The following is a 19,616-nucleotide window of genomic DNA, read 5'->3' on the forward strand; positions in this document are numbered from 1 at the left end:
AGGATGATCAGTGGTACCGTGCCTCTGTCCTGGCCTATGCTTCTGAAGATTCCGTCCTGGTTGGCTATGTGGATTATGGAAACTTTGAAATCATTAGTTTGACAAGACTCTGTCCCATCATCCCAAAGTTGTTGGAATTGCCAATGCAAGCTATAAAGTGCGTGCTGGCAGGTATGACATTTCTTTGGTCCCACAGTCTTAAAATACTGAGGCCTTCACATGAAGAGAAGAGAGACTCGAGGAAGAGAGAACTTGGCAGAACCATAAGGACATTCCGATCATACGCCAAGGAATTGCTGTATCTCAGATCCCTCCCACCAGACCCGGGGTGTCTTTCCACATCACTTAATGGACTTCAGTCACTTCCATTCACTTTTACTGTAGTGTGACTAAATGTCTGATCTCAGAGCGATATTTCTAAGCTTTGGCCATTCAGAGCCTTTTTAAACTGCATTTTTGCAGAATATTCATGATCAGTGCAAACTGTGGTTAAGTTGAAAAATGCATTCTTAAGACATGTTCCCTGGGTGAAATGGGGATGGCAGCCAGTCATCTTTTCATGTTTGTGATGCATTTTATTGCACTGATCTCCAAAAATGGTTCAACTAATCCGAACACAAACTGTAGAAGAAGGAGGGTGGAAGTTCCTTTACAAATCCGTGTGCCGGAAGGGTATTTCTGTGGTATTTTATCAGTTTTGATAAGCAGAGGACATTTCCATTTGCTTCAGTCCCAGTGAGGTTGAACATGTTGTTGGAAGTCATTTGACTCTTGTATTTCGTGAACTGACATAAGCATAACCTTGGGGTTATTGGTTTGTAGCTGCCCTTTCAGTATCAGTTAGTAAATGCTGCAGGTAGCGCATGTGTTAATGCAAGGAGCCACTATTTCCTACCAGATTGGTTCACACTTTGTGATTTTCTTAACAACTTTATTGAGCTGTAATTTACACTTTAGATATATAATTGATTTTTCATAAATGCCCTTAAGATTATGGTGGGCTCAAAAGATTGGCCTTTCTGGAAAGCTCTCATGAATGGAATTAGGGCTTGTTTTTATGCAGAACAACAGACTTTTATAGGCTTTTTCTTTGTTAATTTTGATTCTGTGTTCATGTTCAGAAAATACTTTTCAGGTATTTGCCATAACTGGCAAAATTTAACTTTGTGGTAGTTAGGAGCTAAATTGTCTTCACACGATTTTACTTGTAAGGAGTGAAGCCATCATTAGGAATTTGGACTCCAGAAGCCGTTTGTCTCATGAAGAAGATTGTGCAGAACAAAATGATCACGGTGCGAGTGGTGGACAAGTTGCAGACCAGCTCCCTGGTAGAGTTGATAGATAAATCTGAGACTTCCAACATCAGTGTTGGCAAATTGCTCGTACACGCGGGCTTTGCCACTGAGGAGAACGGGATCAGGACAGATAAGCCCAGCGACGTGAAGGAAGCTAGCGGTGAGTGATGTGTCTGCCAGCCAGGTGTCTGAGCTGGGGTCCGGGCGGCTCTGTGAGCGTGTGGGTCCTCATGCTCCCACAGAGTCGTGCTGAGCGCTTTTTGTCTTCTCAATGTTTACATGTAAGAGTGTGCTTGAAACCGGAAGTGTTGGAGATCAACCAGAAATGTAAAATTGAAATTTGGTGTAGTAGTAATGAGTAATTGTAAGATGAACTTTCCTGTAAAGTTACCAAGAATGTCAGTGGAGACTTCGCCAGCAACCTCTACCCATGGCCCACTACGTATGTCTTGCCCCTGTGCTACTCTAACCATTTGTTGTGCAAAACATTCATTTCTTTTCGCAGTTCTCTTGGGTATGGAAGGCAAAGCTAGTGCACCATCATGGATGTGGGTTGAACTTGCTGCTGACCAAACGGTGGATGTTATGGTCAGTATGGTGTACAGCCCCAGAGAATTCTACTGCCAAGTGTTCAATGAGGATGGTAAGTTGCCTCTTCTTTTCTGTTTACCAGTGAGTCTGTTACTTAGTCTTCATCAAAGGACTCTCTTCCCAAGAAGGGCAACTGTGGTGTTCGTGCTCCCGGAAAAGATTAGGTTACACACTTAGTTGGCTTTTGTTGTTGTTTCACCTTTATTTTTAATATAATTTTTAACAGATTCAGTGTGATTTGTAGATACGATTCTAAGAACATTAGGATATTCCCTTTTTTCCCTATTTGCTTCTTCCCTCCACCCCTTACCTGCTTTCTTCTCTCTGTTGTCCTTCTCCCTCAAGTTTTGGAGATAACATTTTAAACTTATATTACAATAAAAAGACTCAATAGTTCACCAGATAAGTTTAATGAGTAAAAAGCCTTTTTTTTTTTTAATTTTAGCTTTCACATTTAAGGTAGAACATGTGATATTTATCTTTCTGGGTCCATCCTTTTTCTCAGTGTTATGTTTTCCAGTGGGGTTCATGTTGCTGCAAATGGTAGAATTTCATTCTTTTTATTTATTATTTATTTAGATTTTATTGTTTTATTTATTATACAAATTTATTCTTTTTTATAACCAAGACTACCTAATTTTGAAATTTTGCTTTTTGTCTTAAAGTCGTTTCCTCCTTCTGGAATACTTTGTCTTTTCTGTTAAATGTGTTGCACTTAAGATTTCTCTGGGATGACTCCACACAGAACTCACAAGCTATCTGAATCTCTTCAGAATATGCTATCTGTGCTCTCTGCTCACCAGGTGTATTCCTTCTTTCAGAACACCTTTCACCTGACTTTCTCACCAGGCTTGCATCCTGTTTATTTACCTGCAGAGCTCATGCAGTGTTATGCTAGTGCTACAGCTTAGCTAGTTTCTGGGCCAGTAGACCACTGGAGTTGGCTTTTTGAGAGTATTAATGAAATAATGACTTATTCACCCAGAAGCTTTTTTTTAAAAAGATTTATTTATTTTTATTACAAAGTCAGATATATAGAGAGGAAGAGAGACAGAGAGGAAGATCTTCTGTCCAATGAATCACTCCCCAAGTGACTGCAACAGCCAGTGCTGTGCCGATCCAAAGCCAGGAGCCAGGAATGTCCTCCAGGTCTCCCACGCGGGTGCAGGGTCCCAAAGCTTCTGGCCGTCCTCAACTGCTTTCCCAGGCCACAAGCAGGGAGCTGGATGGGAAGTGGAGCTGCCAGGATTAGAACCGGCGCCCATATAGGATCCTGGCGTGTTTAAGAAGAGGACTTTAGCCGCTAGGCCACGCCGCCAGGCCCCACCCAAAAGCTTTTTAAGAAATATATGAGAGAGAGACAAAAAGAACTCTGACCTCTTGGTTCATTGCTCCAGTCCCTGCAGTAGCTGAGGTGTGAGTGGGAACTGGGAACATGATCCTGATCACCCACGTGGGAGGCAGGAACAGTTGCCTCATAGGCCCATACTGATGGGAAACTGGAGCCCGGGACTGGAGCTGGGAATCCTTTCTAGGAACCAAGAGTCTCTGTCTTCTTTCCTGTAATATATATAATATTTTAAAATTAAGGAATATAATTTAGTTTACTCAACAGTTGTTTGGTGATGTACCTGCTGAGATTTATATGATCAAAACATTTTCTGTCTTTTTTGGAAAGTCTGCATCTGGATTTTAAGGTTAAATATTGCATATGTGTTTATTTTCAGCCTTACAGAGGCTCAGTGAGTTGAACAAATTACTTGCAGAACATTGCCAGCAGAAGTTGCATGCTGGGCTTAAGGCAGAGGTAGGGCAGCCTTGCTGTGCCTTTTTCGGAGGTAAGTTGTAGTTGGCATAACCGTGGCTGTTAGAACCTGGTTTCTTGATATTCAGCCCTTACTCTGAGCTTTTATTTCCTGTTGCATGCTCAAGCATGTGATTTTCACACCCAAGACTAAGTGAATGCTTAAGATACAGCAAGGAGACTCCAAATGACCTTTTTTGCATAAACTTCATTTTCAATATCTCATATTTTAGAAGATCTTATTATATTAAAACGTCAGTTCATGCAGGTTCACTGTATCTTCTGGACCCTTTGTACATGCTTATTTTGAAAATATGTTTGATGAGACACCTTTGCTTCATTGCAAATAGTTTTTCTACTATGTGTTATCAAGTCAGAAATCTAAACCAGTCTAGGCCATAACACAAAGTTGGAGCGTGCTGAGTCTTTAAGAAAACATAATCAGGTTCATTGAGTTTTACCTAACCTTCAGTCTGTTTGTCGCATAAATTATGATTGAAGTAATTCATTTATATTTGATGTAAATGTTGGGTACTATAAAAATTTTAGAGATACAGCAAAAAAAAATGGGTTTTGCAAAATCTTATTCTACAAACGTTTGAATGAAAAATGAAGCTGACAGTGTGAATGGAGTGTCGGGGTGGAACGTGAAGTGCCTCCCCCCCCAAACTGAGGGCAAGTCCTGAAGAACAAAGCAAGAATTCTTGCTTCATGTAAGGAGAGGGTGGCAGGCAGGCTAGGTACTGCTCAACAAGGTTTGCTGCCTTGTGCCTGCCCACAGTTTCAGAAAAGGCGAGGTTTCATAATTTCCACAGCATAAGGAAGCCTAGGGGGGGAGCCCTGTGCTCTGAGCAGGTAGCTCGGTGGGGTGTTTTGCTCAGTTGGCCCACCTCATCAGAGACTGGTTGCAGCTGGAGAGTGGGCAGAACTAACAGAGCAAGGCACAAGGCACATCACCATGGCTTGTTGTCACTCCTGGGGAGAGAGCAGATTTATTAGCCACTTTGGATAAAAGAATATCTTGATTTCAAGATGAGGTCTTCACAGTGTTCTTTGTCTCTAACTCTGGTAAATCTAGGTGATGGTAACTGGTATCGTGCAGTAGTCAAGGAAATCTTGCCAAATGGAAATGTTAAAGTACACTTTGTGGATTATGGAAACACCGAAGAAGTTACTGTAAATGAACTGCAGACAATATCATCAGTCTTTTTGCAAGTTCCATTCCAGGGGGTAAAGTGCTGGTTAGTAGGTATGAAACAGTAATCTTTTGTTACTCTCTGTGAATTTTAATATCTTGTTCGAGGTGAAAGATCCTACTTGATATTACAAAATGTAGAGAGGCCTTTTTAGAAAGTGTTGGTCAGAATGCCGCCAGTAGTTGATCCTGGAGTAGATGCTTTTCTGCAGGGCTGGGGAGGGGGCCTAACGGGGCCCTCTTTGGCAGGCATTTTGCAGGCTTCCTTCAAGGCTTCAGCTACTCACCTCTCCTGATTGAACAGTGATACTTTCAGGGATTTATTCCACAGAAATCTGGGAATCGTGCTATGGTTGGCCACAGAGAAACTGACTCCACACTGCCGTCAGGAGCAGAAGCATCTAGACAGCTATCATACAGGACTGGTGCAGTGAGGAGGCACAGCACTGATGGGTAATAGGAATCCTGTGTTCACAGGGTTGCTGGGAGGGCTGCACACAGGTGTAGGACGGGACCTGGCACTCAGGTCTGTTTGTTGGCTGTTGGTTCACAGTCATTCAACCAAATGCTGGTAAGTGTTCTTGTTAGGAATGCTTCTTCATGTGCCTTGCTAAGTGCTGGAGGCAGATTATAGGAGAGATGCAGTAATTCCACTGTGATGTAGAGCAGACTCTAAAACCAACTCTGCTACCCACTTGCTGAGAGATGTTTAGGCAAATTTCCTCAGATTTCTGTGCTTCTGTTTCCTTATCAGAAATAATACTAGTGCTATCCTCAAGTGTTAAGAGAGCGTGTGTGTGTGTGTGTGTGTGTGTTTCTGTTTGCACATAAAGATGGTGCAAAGTGGGGTTCCAAATGTTAATGTAATCAGGGAGCAGAGTTGTTTTCACTTTTTCCTTTTGCTCATCTGCACTCCTCACTCTGTAGTCTGTGTTTGGGATTACTTTTACTGTTTTATGCCAGTATTTCTTAGCACGTGAGCACTGAATTTACAGAATCAACATGGGATTTTTTGTTTTGTTTGTTTAGCAGATTCTTGGTCCCAATCCCAGATTTACAAGATTAGAATCTCTGAGGCGGGTGTTAGCTTCAGCAGCACGTTTGCTAAAATTGCAACGATACACAAGTTCTGAGGGCGGGCCCCCAGATCTGTGCTTTCAAGACCTCGGAGTGGTTCACATGTACCCTGAGCTAAGGGTCCCCTGTTGAGACAATAAAAGCATAAGCCAAAATGATCTCAGAAAAGGCATTTTTGCTGAAGTAATTTAAAGATGACATTTTAAAATTGTCCACAGAAGTAAAAGTATATCAGTTGGCTTCTTTTACCAGTTTAATTGCTAATTTATCATTGTATGTATAACAATATAATGACAGTCTAAAAGGAACTCTCCTATTTTTGGCTATTGGAAATAAACTAGATCGTGATATGGGGCAGTGGTAAGGAAAGATTTGTTGTCTTAAAACCCTAGAGTTTGTTAGCAAACGTTACTGTCTGTAACTTGGACATAGAGGATGTTGATGTGTAATTGAATACTGGAGGAAAAGTTAGTCAAAAGTGTTTGCTAGAATGATAAATTTGGCAAAGGACCCAGTCCTGGATGTTATTGGAGCAAAAATACAGAATATATGAAGAATTGTTTCTGGTGCTGTTCCTGTTTTCCAGATGTACAGCCTAAAAATGAACATTGGACTAAAGAAGCCATAGCAAGATTTCAGATGTGTGTTGCAGGGGTAAAGCTCCAAGCCAGAGTGGTTGAAGTCACTGAAAACGGGGTGGGACTTGAACTCACGGATCTTTCTACTTCTTATCCCAGAATAATTAGTGACATTCTTATTGGTGAGCATCTAGCTTTAAAAGCCAGCTCACCACATAAAGATGTGCCAAATAACTCACCTGTAAATGAACATAGTCCTCATGTTGACACCCACAGGCCTCAAGGTAATGTTTTTAAACCATTTATTTGGTGTTTTAATGTATTATCTTTTTGTTTTTCTAGGCTTTGAAAATTTTTCCATCCTAAAAGACAAAAAAGTTCCTGTAGACATATGCTTTGTGAACATAAGTTAATAAGTTTTTGAAGTTAATGTTATACTTTAAGTGGTAAACAAGTATAATTGTTTTTAATTTAGTTACCAGGTGAATGTATATCATACAATGGGTTTTCCATAAAGTCTAAGTAAATTTTAAGGATTATACTAAGTGTACCGTGGAAATGAACATACGCTGTGTGAATGAAATCATTCAAACTCCTTTAATATAGACTGCACTTACCTATGACATGGGATTTCTCAGGTGGAGTTCCTAATTCCAGTTTGGAAAGAGAAATGCTGAAAACCAGGGGTTGATGATCAAGTCCAACAGTTACAATCCTGGAAAGAGGAGCATTCCTTGCCTGTTTCACCTGTGCTTGTATTTTCAGCTGTCTCTTCAGAGGAGCAGTGGAAGACGATAGAATTGCCAATTAATAAAACCATACAAGCAAACATATTAGAAATCATAAGCCCTACTTTGTTTTATGCTATACCAAGTGAGATGCCAGGTAAGACACTGCAGTTGGATACACGTTTATGCTGTTGTTCTACACTGTGCAAGGAATGTGCTTGTCTTGAATTCCTTAGGAAATGAAGGGGAGAAGAGGATCTGATGGTTTTTATGTCACTTGCTATTTAAAAGAATGGTGGATCATAATACCTGAGGCACATGGAGTTATCAAAACACAGATGGGACTTGATGGGATGCTCTGTGTTCCACACTCTGAGCAGTTTGGTCTTGAAAACCAACAGCTTTATGTAACAAGATAATGTCCTGTGAAATCTCTTGTGAATGACTATATCATCTGCTAGTAAAAAACAGGTTACCTGTATTGAATGGGTTTACTAAATTTCTATTCTACAACCATGAAGTGAGTTTGAACCAGATAGTTGTAGGAATATTGAGTTTGTAATCCATGATCGTAGTTTTACTGTATCTTACACACTAGCACTAGTAAGAAAAAAATAACATGTAAAAACTGTCATTTTCCTTTTTATTGCTTCATGGGAGATTATAATTAAGGAATCTCTTGAACATATGTGAGGTTTTCCTTATAGTATCAGAACATGATTTAGTGCATATTGAATGATTTCTCATTTACAGGTGCTTTAAGGCAGAAAAAAATGAACCTCTACTTCAAATTGCCAGCCTGAAATTGTGATAATAGATAACTGCTATTAAATATATCTTTAGCATTACAAAATCTCTTATTCAATAATCAATAGATGACTGAAATTATTTGATCCTTTCAACAACCTAGGTTATGATGACTTGCAAGTAATATTAAGAACAACATGCTGCGAAGTATACCAAAGAGTTGTAAACCATAGCAGTCAGTGAGTTTTCCTGCCACTAGCACAGTATTATAATGACCTGCATCAGGAAACTAGTCCCCAGAAACTCCCTGCAGGCCCCGCCGGAATTCCCATCCTTGAGCAAAGGGCAGCCGAGACCAAGTGTGTTTCTGAATAGGTTTCAATGTGCTGAGGGCTATCTGATGAGTGAGACTCCATTCTGTGCTGTGTGCTGCCACTGATGGTGGCACTGGGAATTTTCCAGAGCATTGCTTCTGTCTCTTTTCAGAAAACCAGAGAAAGCTGTGCAGCCTAACAGCTGAATTGTTAGAATACTGCAATGCTCAGAAAAGCCTGCCGTGCTACATACCAAGAATTGGAGAGGCCTGCTGTGCCAGATACACAAGTAAGGTTATTTTACACAAAATGTTAAGCTGTGTTTTACGTAAGATTGTGTGGATCTTATTATTACATGCACATTTCATTTGATTGGATACAGATTAAGGTAGTATTGTGTGTTTATATTTTGGGGTTAGCTTTCTTAATTTTTTCGAAAGGTTTATTTGATAACTTGAAAGACTGACAAGAGCGGAATATAGATTTTTTTTCATCCCGTGTTTCACATCCCTCCCCTCCCCCTGCAATGGCCACAGTAGCAAGGTCTGTGCCAGGCCAGAGCCAGGAGCTTCATCCTAGTCTTCCACATGGTGGCAACAGCCCAAGTCCATGAGCTGTCTTCTACCATTATCCCAAGTGCATTAGCAGGAACCTGAATTATGAGTGGAGTAGCTCAGACTTGAACTGGCACTGTTTGGGAATGTTGGCATTTCAAGTGGACGCTTAATGTGCTGTGTCGCAATCCTGGCCCAAAATTAATTTTAAGTAAAGATATATACATTTTATGCAAATCTGTACATATAACTAGCTCTAGGTAATCATACTTTACGTGGTGAATCAATGACATTAGCATTTACATGTTAATATTGTGAATAATATATAATACTTGATATGTACTAGTAGAATCAAATGGCTCGGGGAGTCAGTTGTTCATTTGAGAGTAACTCAACCATTCTTCTCTTAAATATTCCATGTTGACAGATTATTTTGCTAATTTAAGGAATATGTGTCATGAATACTGGTTTGCCTTTGGAATTGAAGGAAGTGTATCTGGAGCAGGCCACAGGGCTTCAGGGTCTACTGTTGGGTCTGGTTGGCAGGCCTGGGCCTGGGGGAATGGCTGTACATGGCTCCTGTCCATCTCGGGTAGGTGAAGCTGCTGGCAGGATGGCAGCCAGAAGAACTGGGATTGAGCCTACAGGACAGGGCTGCTTTGGGGAAGTAGCCAACATCACAGTTGTGGCCTAGTCTGCCCCGTTGAGTCCGACTTACCATCTCAGAGCAGCCCTTCTCAGTCTCTGGCTCCCCTGTGATTTCAGAACTGTTTATTTGGATGTCAAAGCACCTGCAAAGGTACTTCAGTTTTGTGCATGGCTGCAAACTTGTCCTGAGTATGGGGGATACAGCTTGGGAACTTGTCCTCCATCATTTGGCTGATGTCTGTCCATAGCTTTGTTTCTCTTCTTGTGACAAATCATGATTTTTGGTGAGAGCAGCATTCTGCATCACTGTTCACAGTGAGTCATTTTTGGTACTGTGCTGTGTGTCCCTTTGATACCTTAGTTGTTGTTGGGGCTCTATGTACTTTGGCTAATCTTCTGGTACTCTGCACACATGTAAATTTGCTTTGTGAACTTGGAGCCTGTCAGAGGCCACTTCAGGCTTATAACTTGCTTGTGTCCAGACTGTTTGTCCTTGAGGCCTTCACCATCACCCTCGGAATCCAGTCAGTGCAGGGTGTACCACCATTGTTTGCCCTGTGGCCTTTGCCATCACCCTTGGGATCCGTTCAGTGCTGGGTGCACCATCATTGTTTGTCCTTTAGGGCTTGACCAACACCCTTGGGATCTGGTCAGTGTAGGGTGGACCACCATTGTTTGGCTGAGTTCTCTCTTGTTCAACCTGCTCAGCAAGATTCTGTCCTCATTGCTTTCTGGAATTCTTAATTTTCTTTTAGTTGCTGTTTGGTTGATTCCAGTATTTGGGTGGATCACATATCCAGAAGCTGAGAAAGGGTTCATGCAAGATGATTTTCTGTTGTCTGTCACATTTAAAATACTTAAACAATAGGTTGGCAGTCCTCTTCCCTTTACCTTTTGGAAGGTATCGCATTTATTGTGTTTTGGCTGTTGGTATCTCTAGTCAAGAGACAGATGTCATTCTGGGCTCTCCCAAGTCTGCGCCTAGATAATTTTTTTTCTAGAACCATTAGTGTCTTCATCTGATGGTGGGGAGCTTGCAATCTGGCTGAATCTAGGATGCTTTCCATCATTGTGCTGCTCTGTGTCTGCTCCTACTTTGGAATGAGTACTAATTCGTGAGCATCGGGGTTCAGGGCTTTGAGCTGCAGCTTCACTTTGGGGCTTCCTTTTGTGCCAGCCTCATGGAACTGCCTTGGCTGTGCTCACTCATTTCTGTTCGAGTGTCCAGCTTTAACTGTTAGGTTGTCTTCTCTCTTGTTCTCCCTTCTTGTGGTTTTATGCATTTAAAAAAAGTTGATTGTCCTTTTGGTAGAACTTGGAAGGACTGAAGGTGAATGCATATAATTCATTTGGAGTCTAACCACAAGTCTTGACATGAGTGTGTAAGTGGTATAACTATGAATAACATTTAAGGGGTTACTGAATATAACTTTTTAAAAAACATTGATTTATTTGAAAGGCGGAGTTAGAAGGGGATCAGAGACAGAAAAGAAAGATCTTCTATCCTCTGGTTCATTCCCCAAATGGCTGTGGATGGCTAGATCTGGGCCAATCCAAAGCCAGGAGCTTGTAGCTTCTTCTGAGTCTCCCAAGGGGGTGCAAGGGCACAAGCACTTAAGCTAGCCTCTGATGCTTTCCTAGGTCATTCTCAGGGAGCTGGATTAAAAATGGAGCAGTTGGGATTGAAACCAGTGTCCACAAAGGAAGCCAGCACCACAGGCAGCATCTTTACCTGCTACACCTTTGCACTGGGGGCCCTGTTGACTAACGTCTTACCCGAGACTCCTTTCTGTTTTCAGGTGATGACCTCTGGTACCGTGCAGTTGTTCTGGGGACATCAGACAATGATGTGAGAGTGCTATATGCAGACTATGGAAATACTGAAACTCTGCCTCTTTCTAGAGTACAACCAATCACTGCCAGACACCTAGAGCTTCCTTTCCAAATTATCAAATGTGCACTTGAAGGTAGACTATTAAGACCCTTTCCAGTTTGGGTGTCCATGGATATTTTCCTCCTTTTCCTTTTTCACATTGAATTAAATGGATATTTCAAGTAACTGCCCAGATTTCTCAATATTGAGTAGTTTCCAAAGAAATTTGTTAGCACTACCCGCTGGCATGAGTGTGAGCTGGAAGGTGGAGTTGGTTGGGTTAAGCTTCAAAGCCCAATGATGGATATGAGATCTGAATGGGATGTGGGGCAGGCCAGACCAGTCGACTTCACATGCTGGCAGGCACAGGAACCAGAGCTGGGGCCAGTCCTGTGGGGGAGCTTTGGGGTCACTCTGGGCTGCAGCTCCCCCTGTGGTACATGAGAGCCAAGTGAGTGTGGTGGGCAGGGCTGGGCTGGGCTGCAACACCAATTGCTATGCAGAGGAAGGAGGGCAGAACAAATTGATCAACTACCCCAGTGAGGCTTGATAGCAAGTTTCTGGGCAAATGGAGACTCTGAGGTGGACTATGTTAGCAGGAGGGTTCTTGGAGGGATTTCCTCATCCTTGGAGCAGTCATGTCAGCAGCATCTCAGAACCATCAAAACCACTGGAGCAGAACCCTCAGAAAATACTCTACCACGGGGATCCTGGGATGACGTCACGTGGTCCGCTCCCCATCCTCGAGTTACTGAGGCAGTTGGGAGGCTGGACATGGCTTCTCCCTTTATATTCGCCCCCTCCCCTAGATACAGGAAGAAGAAAAAGAATGGTTTCACCCTCTTTCCCCTGATCCTTCACCCTTCTCACCCCTATCAACTATGTAAACATCAAAAATAAAAAAAGCAGGATCCCTGTCCTCCCCCCCCCCCAAGAAAACAACAGCAAAAAAGAAATTTCATACCCTTTACTCTCACACTTCTTACGGACTGTATTTGGTCATTCAGTCCATTTCACAGGTTGACTTCTGAGTGCCAAGGTTCAAGAACTGTGTTTGGCCTCAGGTTCCCATGCAGGTGTTAACTGGCAGCAGCAGGATTGGAGTTGGGGTCTCTGTGCTTTATTATGCCTCTCTTGAGGGGCTACAGACATTTAAATTACACATTTTTGGTGGCCTTACTTTGCTCATTAGATTTGCATATGTTTGAGTCTCCATTGGAATTTACACAAAGTTAGTTGAAATAAAATAGCCTTGTACTGTACCCCTGATATCTCAGAGATCCTGTTGGGTATTAGCATTGATGCTCGGCCTCATAGTTTACTGTTTATTCTTTGGACTCAGAGTTGAAAAATTATCTTTTTAAAAATTGTTTGCGCTTGCCAAGAATAGGGAAGACAGGCATTGTGTCTGTTTTGTGCCCTGTAGACTGTGTTAGTATATACTGAATATGTTTGAGTTTTTTAAACCAGTAGCAGTAGAACACTAAAACCTACTCAAATGCAGCTAAATTCAGTAAGCCTTTTGCTTGTTATTCATTTTAAAGGGACTTGAAGACTAATTCTTTTTTTTCTCCCCTAGGACTAATGGAATTTAATGGAAGTTGTTCTCAGTCAATAATAGAGTTGCTGAAAAATTTCATCTTGAATCAGAATGTAATGCTTTCTGTGAAAGGAATTACTAAGAATGTCCACACAGTTTCGATTGATAAATGTTCAGAGAATGGTACTGTCAGTGTAGCTAATAAGCTGGTGATGTATGGTCTGGCAAAAAATACCACATCTAAAAAGCCCAGCACTTTCACTAAAGGTATTGTTCAAAGTGACACTGATGACATGGGTATGTGTAAGGAATAGTCGAGAAGCTTGCCGTGTCCCCATGGGCTGCCTTCCCTGTCTCTGCCTTCATACACCCTAGGGGCTGCGCTCAGGGACCTGTGGCCATCTCAGAGGAACCTCCTTGCAAGCAGCAGTCCCTCTGGCCCAGACACCGTTAGGTCAGGCTGACAGCACTGCCCTGGGAACTGTTGCTGTCAGGAGCCTTAGAGATGGGAGGAGGATGCTGTGCATCTGCCCTACTTCAGTTTAAATTTGATCCTGATGAAAAGGAATGTCTCAGAGAATTTGGGATTGAGTCTTTCTAGTATTTTCAAAGATTTTTATTCAGCATACGTGCCCTCAACTAAAAAGACAGATTCTATATAGGATAGGCAACCATGGAGATGTGGTAAAGCCAGGCTGCAGCAGCAGATCCCAAACGCTTCACTCCAGGTCTTTTGTATTTGACACCATGCATGAGCAGCAGATCTGTTTCTGTTCCACGCTTAAGTTTTGCTTGTTACCTGTAGTGAGTGTCATCTGACAGCTTTTGTCACATTTGCTTTTAGAAAAGACACACAGAATGAATTGCTGCTGTACAGAACTGCAGAAACAAGTAAGCTTTCCTGCAAATGAACTCATCCTCCCCTAACGGTTTCAGAAACTACATTATGCTATTTCTTTTTTCCCCCATAGGTTGAAAAACATGAAGAAATTCTTCTTTTCCTGTTAAACAATCCAACCAACCAAACTAAGTTGTTTGAGATGAAAAAGCTGTTAAAAAGTTAAGTAAGTTAGATTTCCTGTTTCTGTTGCTTCAACAATGGTCCCAGAGCAAATAGAGACCTGTCACATACTTAACCTTCACAATGCCCTTGATGAGAAAGGAGACCCCTGTTTCCTGTTGAGGAAGCATGCTTAGGGAGGTCCCAGGACTGCCTTGGGTGCCCAGAACCACTGCTGCAGACCAAGGCAGGGTTCTGTCTGCCCCACCTTTGCTGCTACCTGCATGGCAGGCTACAGGATCTTTGTAGATTGTGCCAGTTCCATTGAATATGAAATCAAGAGGTTGTATTATTAGAAAAACTATCTACCCATATACCTTTCATTGTGGTGAGAATGCAGTTGAATACTCTCATCTTTAAATGATGCTTCCTTGAATGTGATTAAAATTGGAAAAATCTGTCTTAATTTGACATTACTGAAGTAGGAACGCTGTGGGGGCGACAACATAAAATCCTGTGTGATTTATTGTTTAAAAGTGAGAATAGATTCTTCAACACCCAAATTAATGCACATGTTCGCTGTATTTGAAGGACGTGCAAAGAGCTGTATTTCATATTTTTGATGGGGATTATAAGCAGCTAGAGGTAACATATACCACTGTCATAGTTAACTATCAATTCAAAGTTTTGACTTAATTTGGTGAGTATTTAAGAGAGTATTTGATTGCTTACAGTTGAGATAGAAATGAACTGTGGTGATGGAGTTTTCGTTTCTCTTTCAGACAGTCTCTCTTGAAAATCAACAATGGAGAACAGTGAAGGCCAGACGTCTAGAAAGGATGACATCTGTGGCTTTGGTTATTGGAACTTTGCTTTTTCTCTGATGGTCCTTAATGCATCCATTTGCTTGCCTATCATTCTACTGTTAGATTGGTTGGAGGGTTGTTCCCCCCCCCCCACAACAAATAAGTCTTGCATGAAGAAATTCCTGGGAGTCCTGGGAAGGGCTGCACAGGGCCTTTGTGCTCTGTCATTTCATGACTTAGAGGTACCAGATACTTCGGCCGTAGCTACAGGAGATGCCGCGTGCTCCGTAGATTTGAACTACTTCCTGGTGAATCCTCCCCACACCCTCTATCATCTGCCTTTCCCACATGACAAAGGTTACGTTGATTCCTCTTCCCCATCTGCTCTGATGTCATCAGCTTGCTGCCGCCCAGCGTTCGCTGGGAGTCTGTCCTTTGCTGGGAAAAGTATTTGCCCTTTTTGCCCCTGTCTGCATACCCTTTCAAGTCTGCAGTTGCTGAAATTTTCCCTGTAGGCAGAAGCTGCTGTTTTCTGAGCCCCAAAACAGCTCCTGACATGTAAAGAGCTAAGTGAAAGCACCTATTTTTCTTGGTAGGTAACTTTCAGTTCTCATAAACGCACATGTTCAGGATTATGGGCCAGCTGACTTTGCTGCCAGCCCCAAAGTTTATATTTGGCAGCTTGTCTGTGATTTGAGTAACAGTGATGACAACGTAAGAAGACAAGGCATTGACTTGCTATTTTTCTTTTTACTGGTAATGTGTGTAAACTGATTTGTTAGGTTAAATGTTTTTTTCTTTTTTGTTCTTGTGTAAAAGTTGTGTAAACATTGATGTGCTTCTGCATAGATAAAAGCTTAGATTGCTCAATAAAATCTGTTGGCTTGTCAACCAGCTCATTCCACTTGCTCACTGCAGGCATATTGCCGAATTTTCTTCCACCTACTGGGGCACTAGACACTTGGTTCATTCACGCTGTTTATTCCAACCACAGCGAACATACAGATGACGACTAGAGAGTCACAATTTTTTTTTTAAGGAAGATCATAGAAACATAGCAACACAAATACATGAAAATACATTTATTCAAGTTCTGGTGTTTAATGAAAAGGTACTGAAACTTTTAACAGAAATTCTTCTAATTAAAAGGAGTTTAATATTTTCTGATGCAGCTATTGACCTTGTTCCCAAAAAAAGCATCTATATTGTACTAATCTCAAACAATGGGCTGAATATCTCCTGGATTAATTCGAAGTATAAACTGTCAGGTCATAAATTCTTAGTAGGTTAAAAATTTTCCTGTTTTCTAAAACCTTAATTCACTCCCCAGATGCTCACAGCAGATGGGGCTGGGCCAAGTCAAAGCCAGAAACAGAACTCCATTCTGGTCTCGCACGTGGAGGGCAAAGCCCTAAATTGTGACTCCAGCCCCATCTGCCCAGTGCTCATCAGGAGTGAGCTGACCAAGTCCTATACGCTCCACTTGAGTGTGGAATCCAGGCCTTCCAAGTGGCGTCTTCACCAAGGTGAAATGCCTCCCACTAGAAGCCTCGCTTTTTAAGCTAGGAAGTCAGCTCCATTTTTCATGCATTCGGGAAATACTGAATTCCAACTGTGCACCTAATAGTGAGGCAGGTGCTTGATTGTTTGGTAAGACCACAAATGCTCCCATCACAGCAGCCAATTTCATTCTTCAAGTCCTCTCTCAAAATGTCTATTTTGGGGCCCAGTGCAATGGCCTGTAGCTATATCCTTGCCTTGTGTGCGCGGGGATCCGTTAGGGACACTGGTTCATGTCCCAGCTGCTTCACTTCCCTTCTAGCTCCCTGCTTGCAGTCTGGGAAAGCAGTAGAGGATGGCCCAAGGCTTTGAGACCCTTTACCCATGTGGAGACCCAGAAGAGGCACCTGGCTGCTGGCTACAGATCAGCTCAGCTCCAGCCATTGTGACACTGGGGGAGTGAACCAGCGGATGGGAGATCTTCCTCTCTGCATCTCCTCCTCTGTTTATCTGCCTTTCCAATACAAATAAATCTTTTTTTTTAATGTCTATTTTTGGGCCAGGTGCAGTAGCCTAGTCACTGAAGTCCTCGCCTTGAGCATGCTAGGATCCCACATGGGCACCGGTTCTAATCCTGGCAGTCCTGCTTCCCATCCAGCTTGCTGCTTGTGGCCTGGGAAAGCAGTCCCAAAAGCCTTGGGATCCTGCACCCACGTGGGGAGACCTGGAGGAAGTTCCTGGCTCCTGGCTTTGGATCAGCTCAGCTCCAGCTGTTATGGTCACTTGGGGAGTGAATCATTGGACGGAAGATCTACCTCTCTGTCTCTCCTTTTCTCTGACTTTGCAATAAAATAATTGTTTTTAAAAATGTCTATTTTGGTTGTAGAGAAGTACACGAGAGCTGGAAATGTATTTGCAAGCAGGTCCTGGCCAGAGACTTTGTCAATACTGAGAAGAAATCATACCTAGTTTAGCGAGTGAGGGATGTCTATCCACATGGGTTATGTTACACAATGAACTCTCAGGAGTTGATCGGAGGAGGAGGAAGATGTAAGATTCCTTTTTATTACATCTCTCTGTGCTGCAACAGCTAGAAATGAAAAAGCTCTGAATTATGAGAATAAGGAGTATTCAGAAGCTGAACACCCTCAGTGTATCATAAATGTTCCACAAGCCAACGCAGCAGCATCATCCCTGCAGGACTCTGACACCTTCCAGGAGAGGAATCCAGGCATTAGGAGGCTCCACTTTACACCTGGACGGGAGCTCAGCAGCTGAAGTGACACATGGGCCCTTGGCCCACTCAGCTACCTGCATTTGGCCAGCGGTGTTCCTCTAGGAATTGGCAAGGAGGACACTTGGAGTATACACCAGGGTAAGTGCTCCTTGCAAAGAAGACTCTCAAGGTGGTGTGTATTTGATTTTCCAGAGAAAGAATTGGAGGGCAGCCTGTGGTTGCAAACAAGAAGTTGGGCCAGAGAGGAGGATTTTGCCTGGCAGAATTAAAGTGAGGGCTGGTAGCGGGGGAATTTCCACCCAGAGGCCTGCTGCAAGACCCATGGGAGGCTCGCCCAGAGAGGAGTCGGCGCTTCTTGCAGCACCCATTGTTCACGTGGCTTCTGAGGCTCTGCAGTCTAAACCTTGCTAAGAAAGTGGGAGCTTTCAGAGAACTAGGACTTTGCCTTCAGTTTGGTTTCACTTAAGGCTTTGGCTGTCCAGCTGTCTTTCCTGTACTCACTGTTGAACTAGACCTTGAGCTGACAGCCTTGGGCAGGGAGGTCCCCACCCTCTGAGATACAAGCCTTCCAGGTAGCTGCTTTTAAGTCAGCCCAGGAGCCCAGCCTGCTAGCAAAAAAATTTTTTTTGGTTAGGATGGGCATTTGTGCATAAAAAAGCAAAACCACAAACTCCAGGACACTGGTAATGTAGAGTGGGGATGGGAACAGCATGGCAGCATCCACAGTGTGGTGTCGAGCACTTAGTTGTAAATGTTGGCTGTTGTAACTAACCTGTGGACAATTTATCTTTGCTGGATTCTGCCAGAAAATATCTTGTCCCTACAAAGCAGTCTAGTATAACCTGGTGCATCATTCTGGGTTCAGGGACTAGTGCTGAGGTACACCTGGTTGAGCTACCCCTTTTGATTTCAGCATCTGATATTGCAGGAGTTGTGGCTGCTCTGTGTTTCAATCCACTTTCCTGCTAATGTGTCTGGGAAGCTGGTGGAAAACGGCCCAAGCCTTGAGCACTTATCCATGTGAGAGGCAGACAAAGATGGGATTCCTAGCTTCTGGTCCAGCCCTGGCTGTTGTCAGCACTTGGCAAGTGAACTAGTGTGTGGAAGACTCACCACTTTTCAAATAAACATTAAGTAAAAAGTTGGGCTCACGCTTTGTTAGAACAAGTAGTGCCTTCAGGACCTTCAGCTTTGAGATGCCGTGGGATACACCACAAAGTTGTTCCTTCCACTGGTAAGCTCATTGTGGCTGAATTTGCTACCTTTGGTGGCATTTTAGAGCCAAGCTTTTTGTTTGCTCTGGGATGGTGTCTTTGCCAGTCTTTTTATTTTGCCTCAACAAGAAGGCTCTGTCAAGGTGTTCCCCATGAGTTCAGGGAAGCACCTACCTTGGCAGCTCTGCCCCTGTTGTGTTCATGTGACTACCTCCCTTCCTTATGGGATGGACTGGCTGCAAAGAATTAGGGTTAGGAATTGCTATACTCATCACTCTTAATGGGACACTGAGTAATGCCAAGGGAAACTTCTCTTCTGTTACAGAGCCATTAGGCAGGGGAGCCAGATGGGAAACCCCAGCCACCTCCTCTCCAAAGCTGGGGTCCTTGTACCACTCTAGGTGCCTTATAGTCCATGTCGCCAAGGGCTGATGTCTCCACTCAGCACAGAATTCAGTCATCTCCATGCCATGTGTGTGTGCAATGTGACACTGTGCAGGCCCATTCATGATTTTTTTTTAAGGGTGTTTATATGGTCCCAGAGTCCTGAGGAGGAAGGAGTTTGCAAGCCCTTGGGAGGATGGTGCTTTGTAATAACTGAATTGCTGAAGTTCCGTAAGTCCACAAAAGAAGGATCATCATAGACGGTCGAAGCAGCTGCCCAGCTTCTCTGCCTGTGAAGCCTCTATTGCTGCTAGTCACCTGCTCCCTGCCTTGCAGGGCCTGCTCTGTCCCTCCACCCTCCCATCCCTACTAGACAGCCGGTGCACTCCTCATACTGGGATATGAAGAAGTCTGCAGCAGAATGGATGGGATTTCTGCTTCAACTAGGGTCTGGGAGTTTCCGTTGCTGGACCTCCAATCAGAACCAGCATGCCAGCACCACCACTCACCATGGCAGCAACTGAGAAAGGC

At 43.1% G+C, this 19,616-nt stretch overlaps 1 protein-coding gene across 1 annotated transcript in view; it reads left to right on the top strand.

Moving 5' to 3' along the window:
* TDRD1 (tudor domain containing 1) overlaps positions 1–14,757 on the top strand; it is a 46,335-nt gene extending 31,578 nt beyond the window's left edge. The window contains exons 15-27 of the mRNA XM_058671095.1: positions 1–171; positions 1,213–1,455; positions 1,801–1,938; positions 3,614–3,724; positions 4,769–4,939; positions 6,549–6,824; positions 7,306–7,425; positions 8,502–8,618; positions 11,331–11,498; positions 12,984–13,211; positions 13,789–13,835; positions 13,916–14,003; positions 14,727–14,757. Of these exons, the coding sequence (XP_058527078.1) occupies positions 1–171; positions 1,213–1,455; positions 1,801–1,938; positions 3,614–3,724; positions 4,769–4,939; positions 6,549–6,824; positions 7,306–7,425; positions 8,502–8,618; positions 11,331–11,498; positions 12,984–13,211; positions 13,789–13,835; positions 13,916–14,003; positions 14,727–14,740 (1,892 nt within the window). The 3' untranslated portion in view covers positions 14,741–14,757. The remainder of the gene's footprint in view (positions 172–1,212; positions 1,456–1,800; positions 1,939–3,613; positions 3,725–4,768; positions 4,940–6,548; positions 6,825–7,305; positions 7,426–8,501; positions 8,619–11,330; positions 11,499–12,983; positions 13,212–13,788; positions 13,836–13,915; positions 14,004–14,726) is intronic.
* Positions 14,758–19,616: the final 4,859 nt, after the last annotated feature.

Source organism: Ochotona princeps, chromosome 13 (genome assembly GCF_030435755.1).
Source record: "Ochotona princeps isolate mOchPri1 chromosome 13, mOchPri1.hap1, whole genome shotgun sequence".
Classification (NCBI taxonomy): domain Eukaryota; kingdom Metazoa; phylum Chordata; class Mammalia; order Lagomorpha; family Ochotonidae; genus Ochotona; species Ochotona princeps.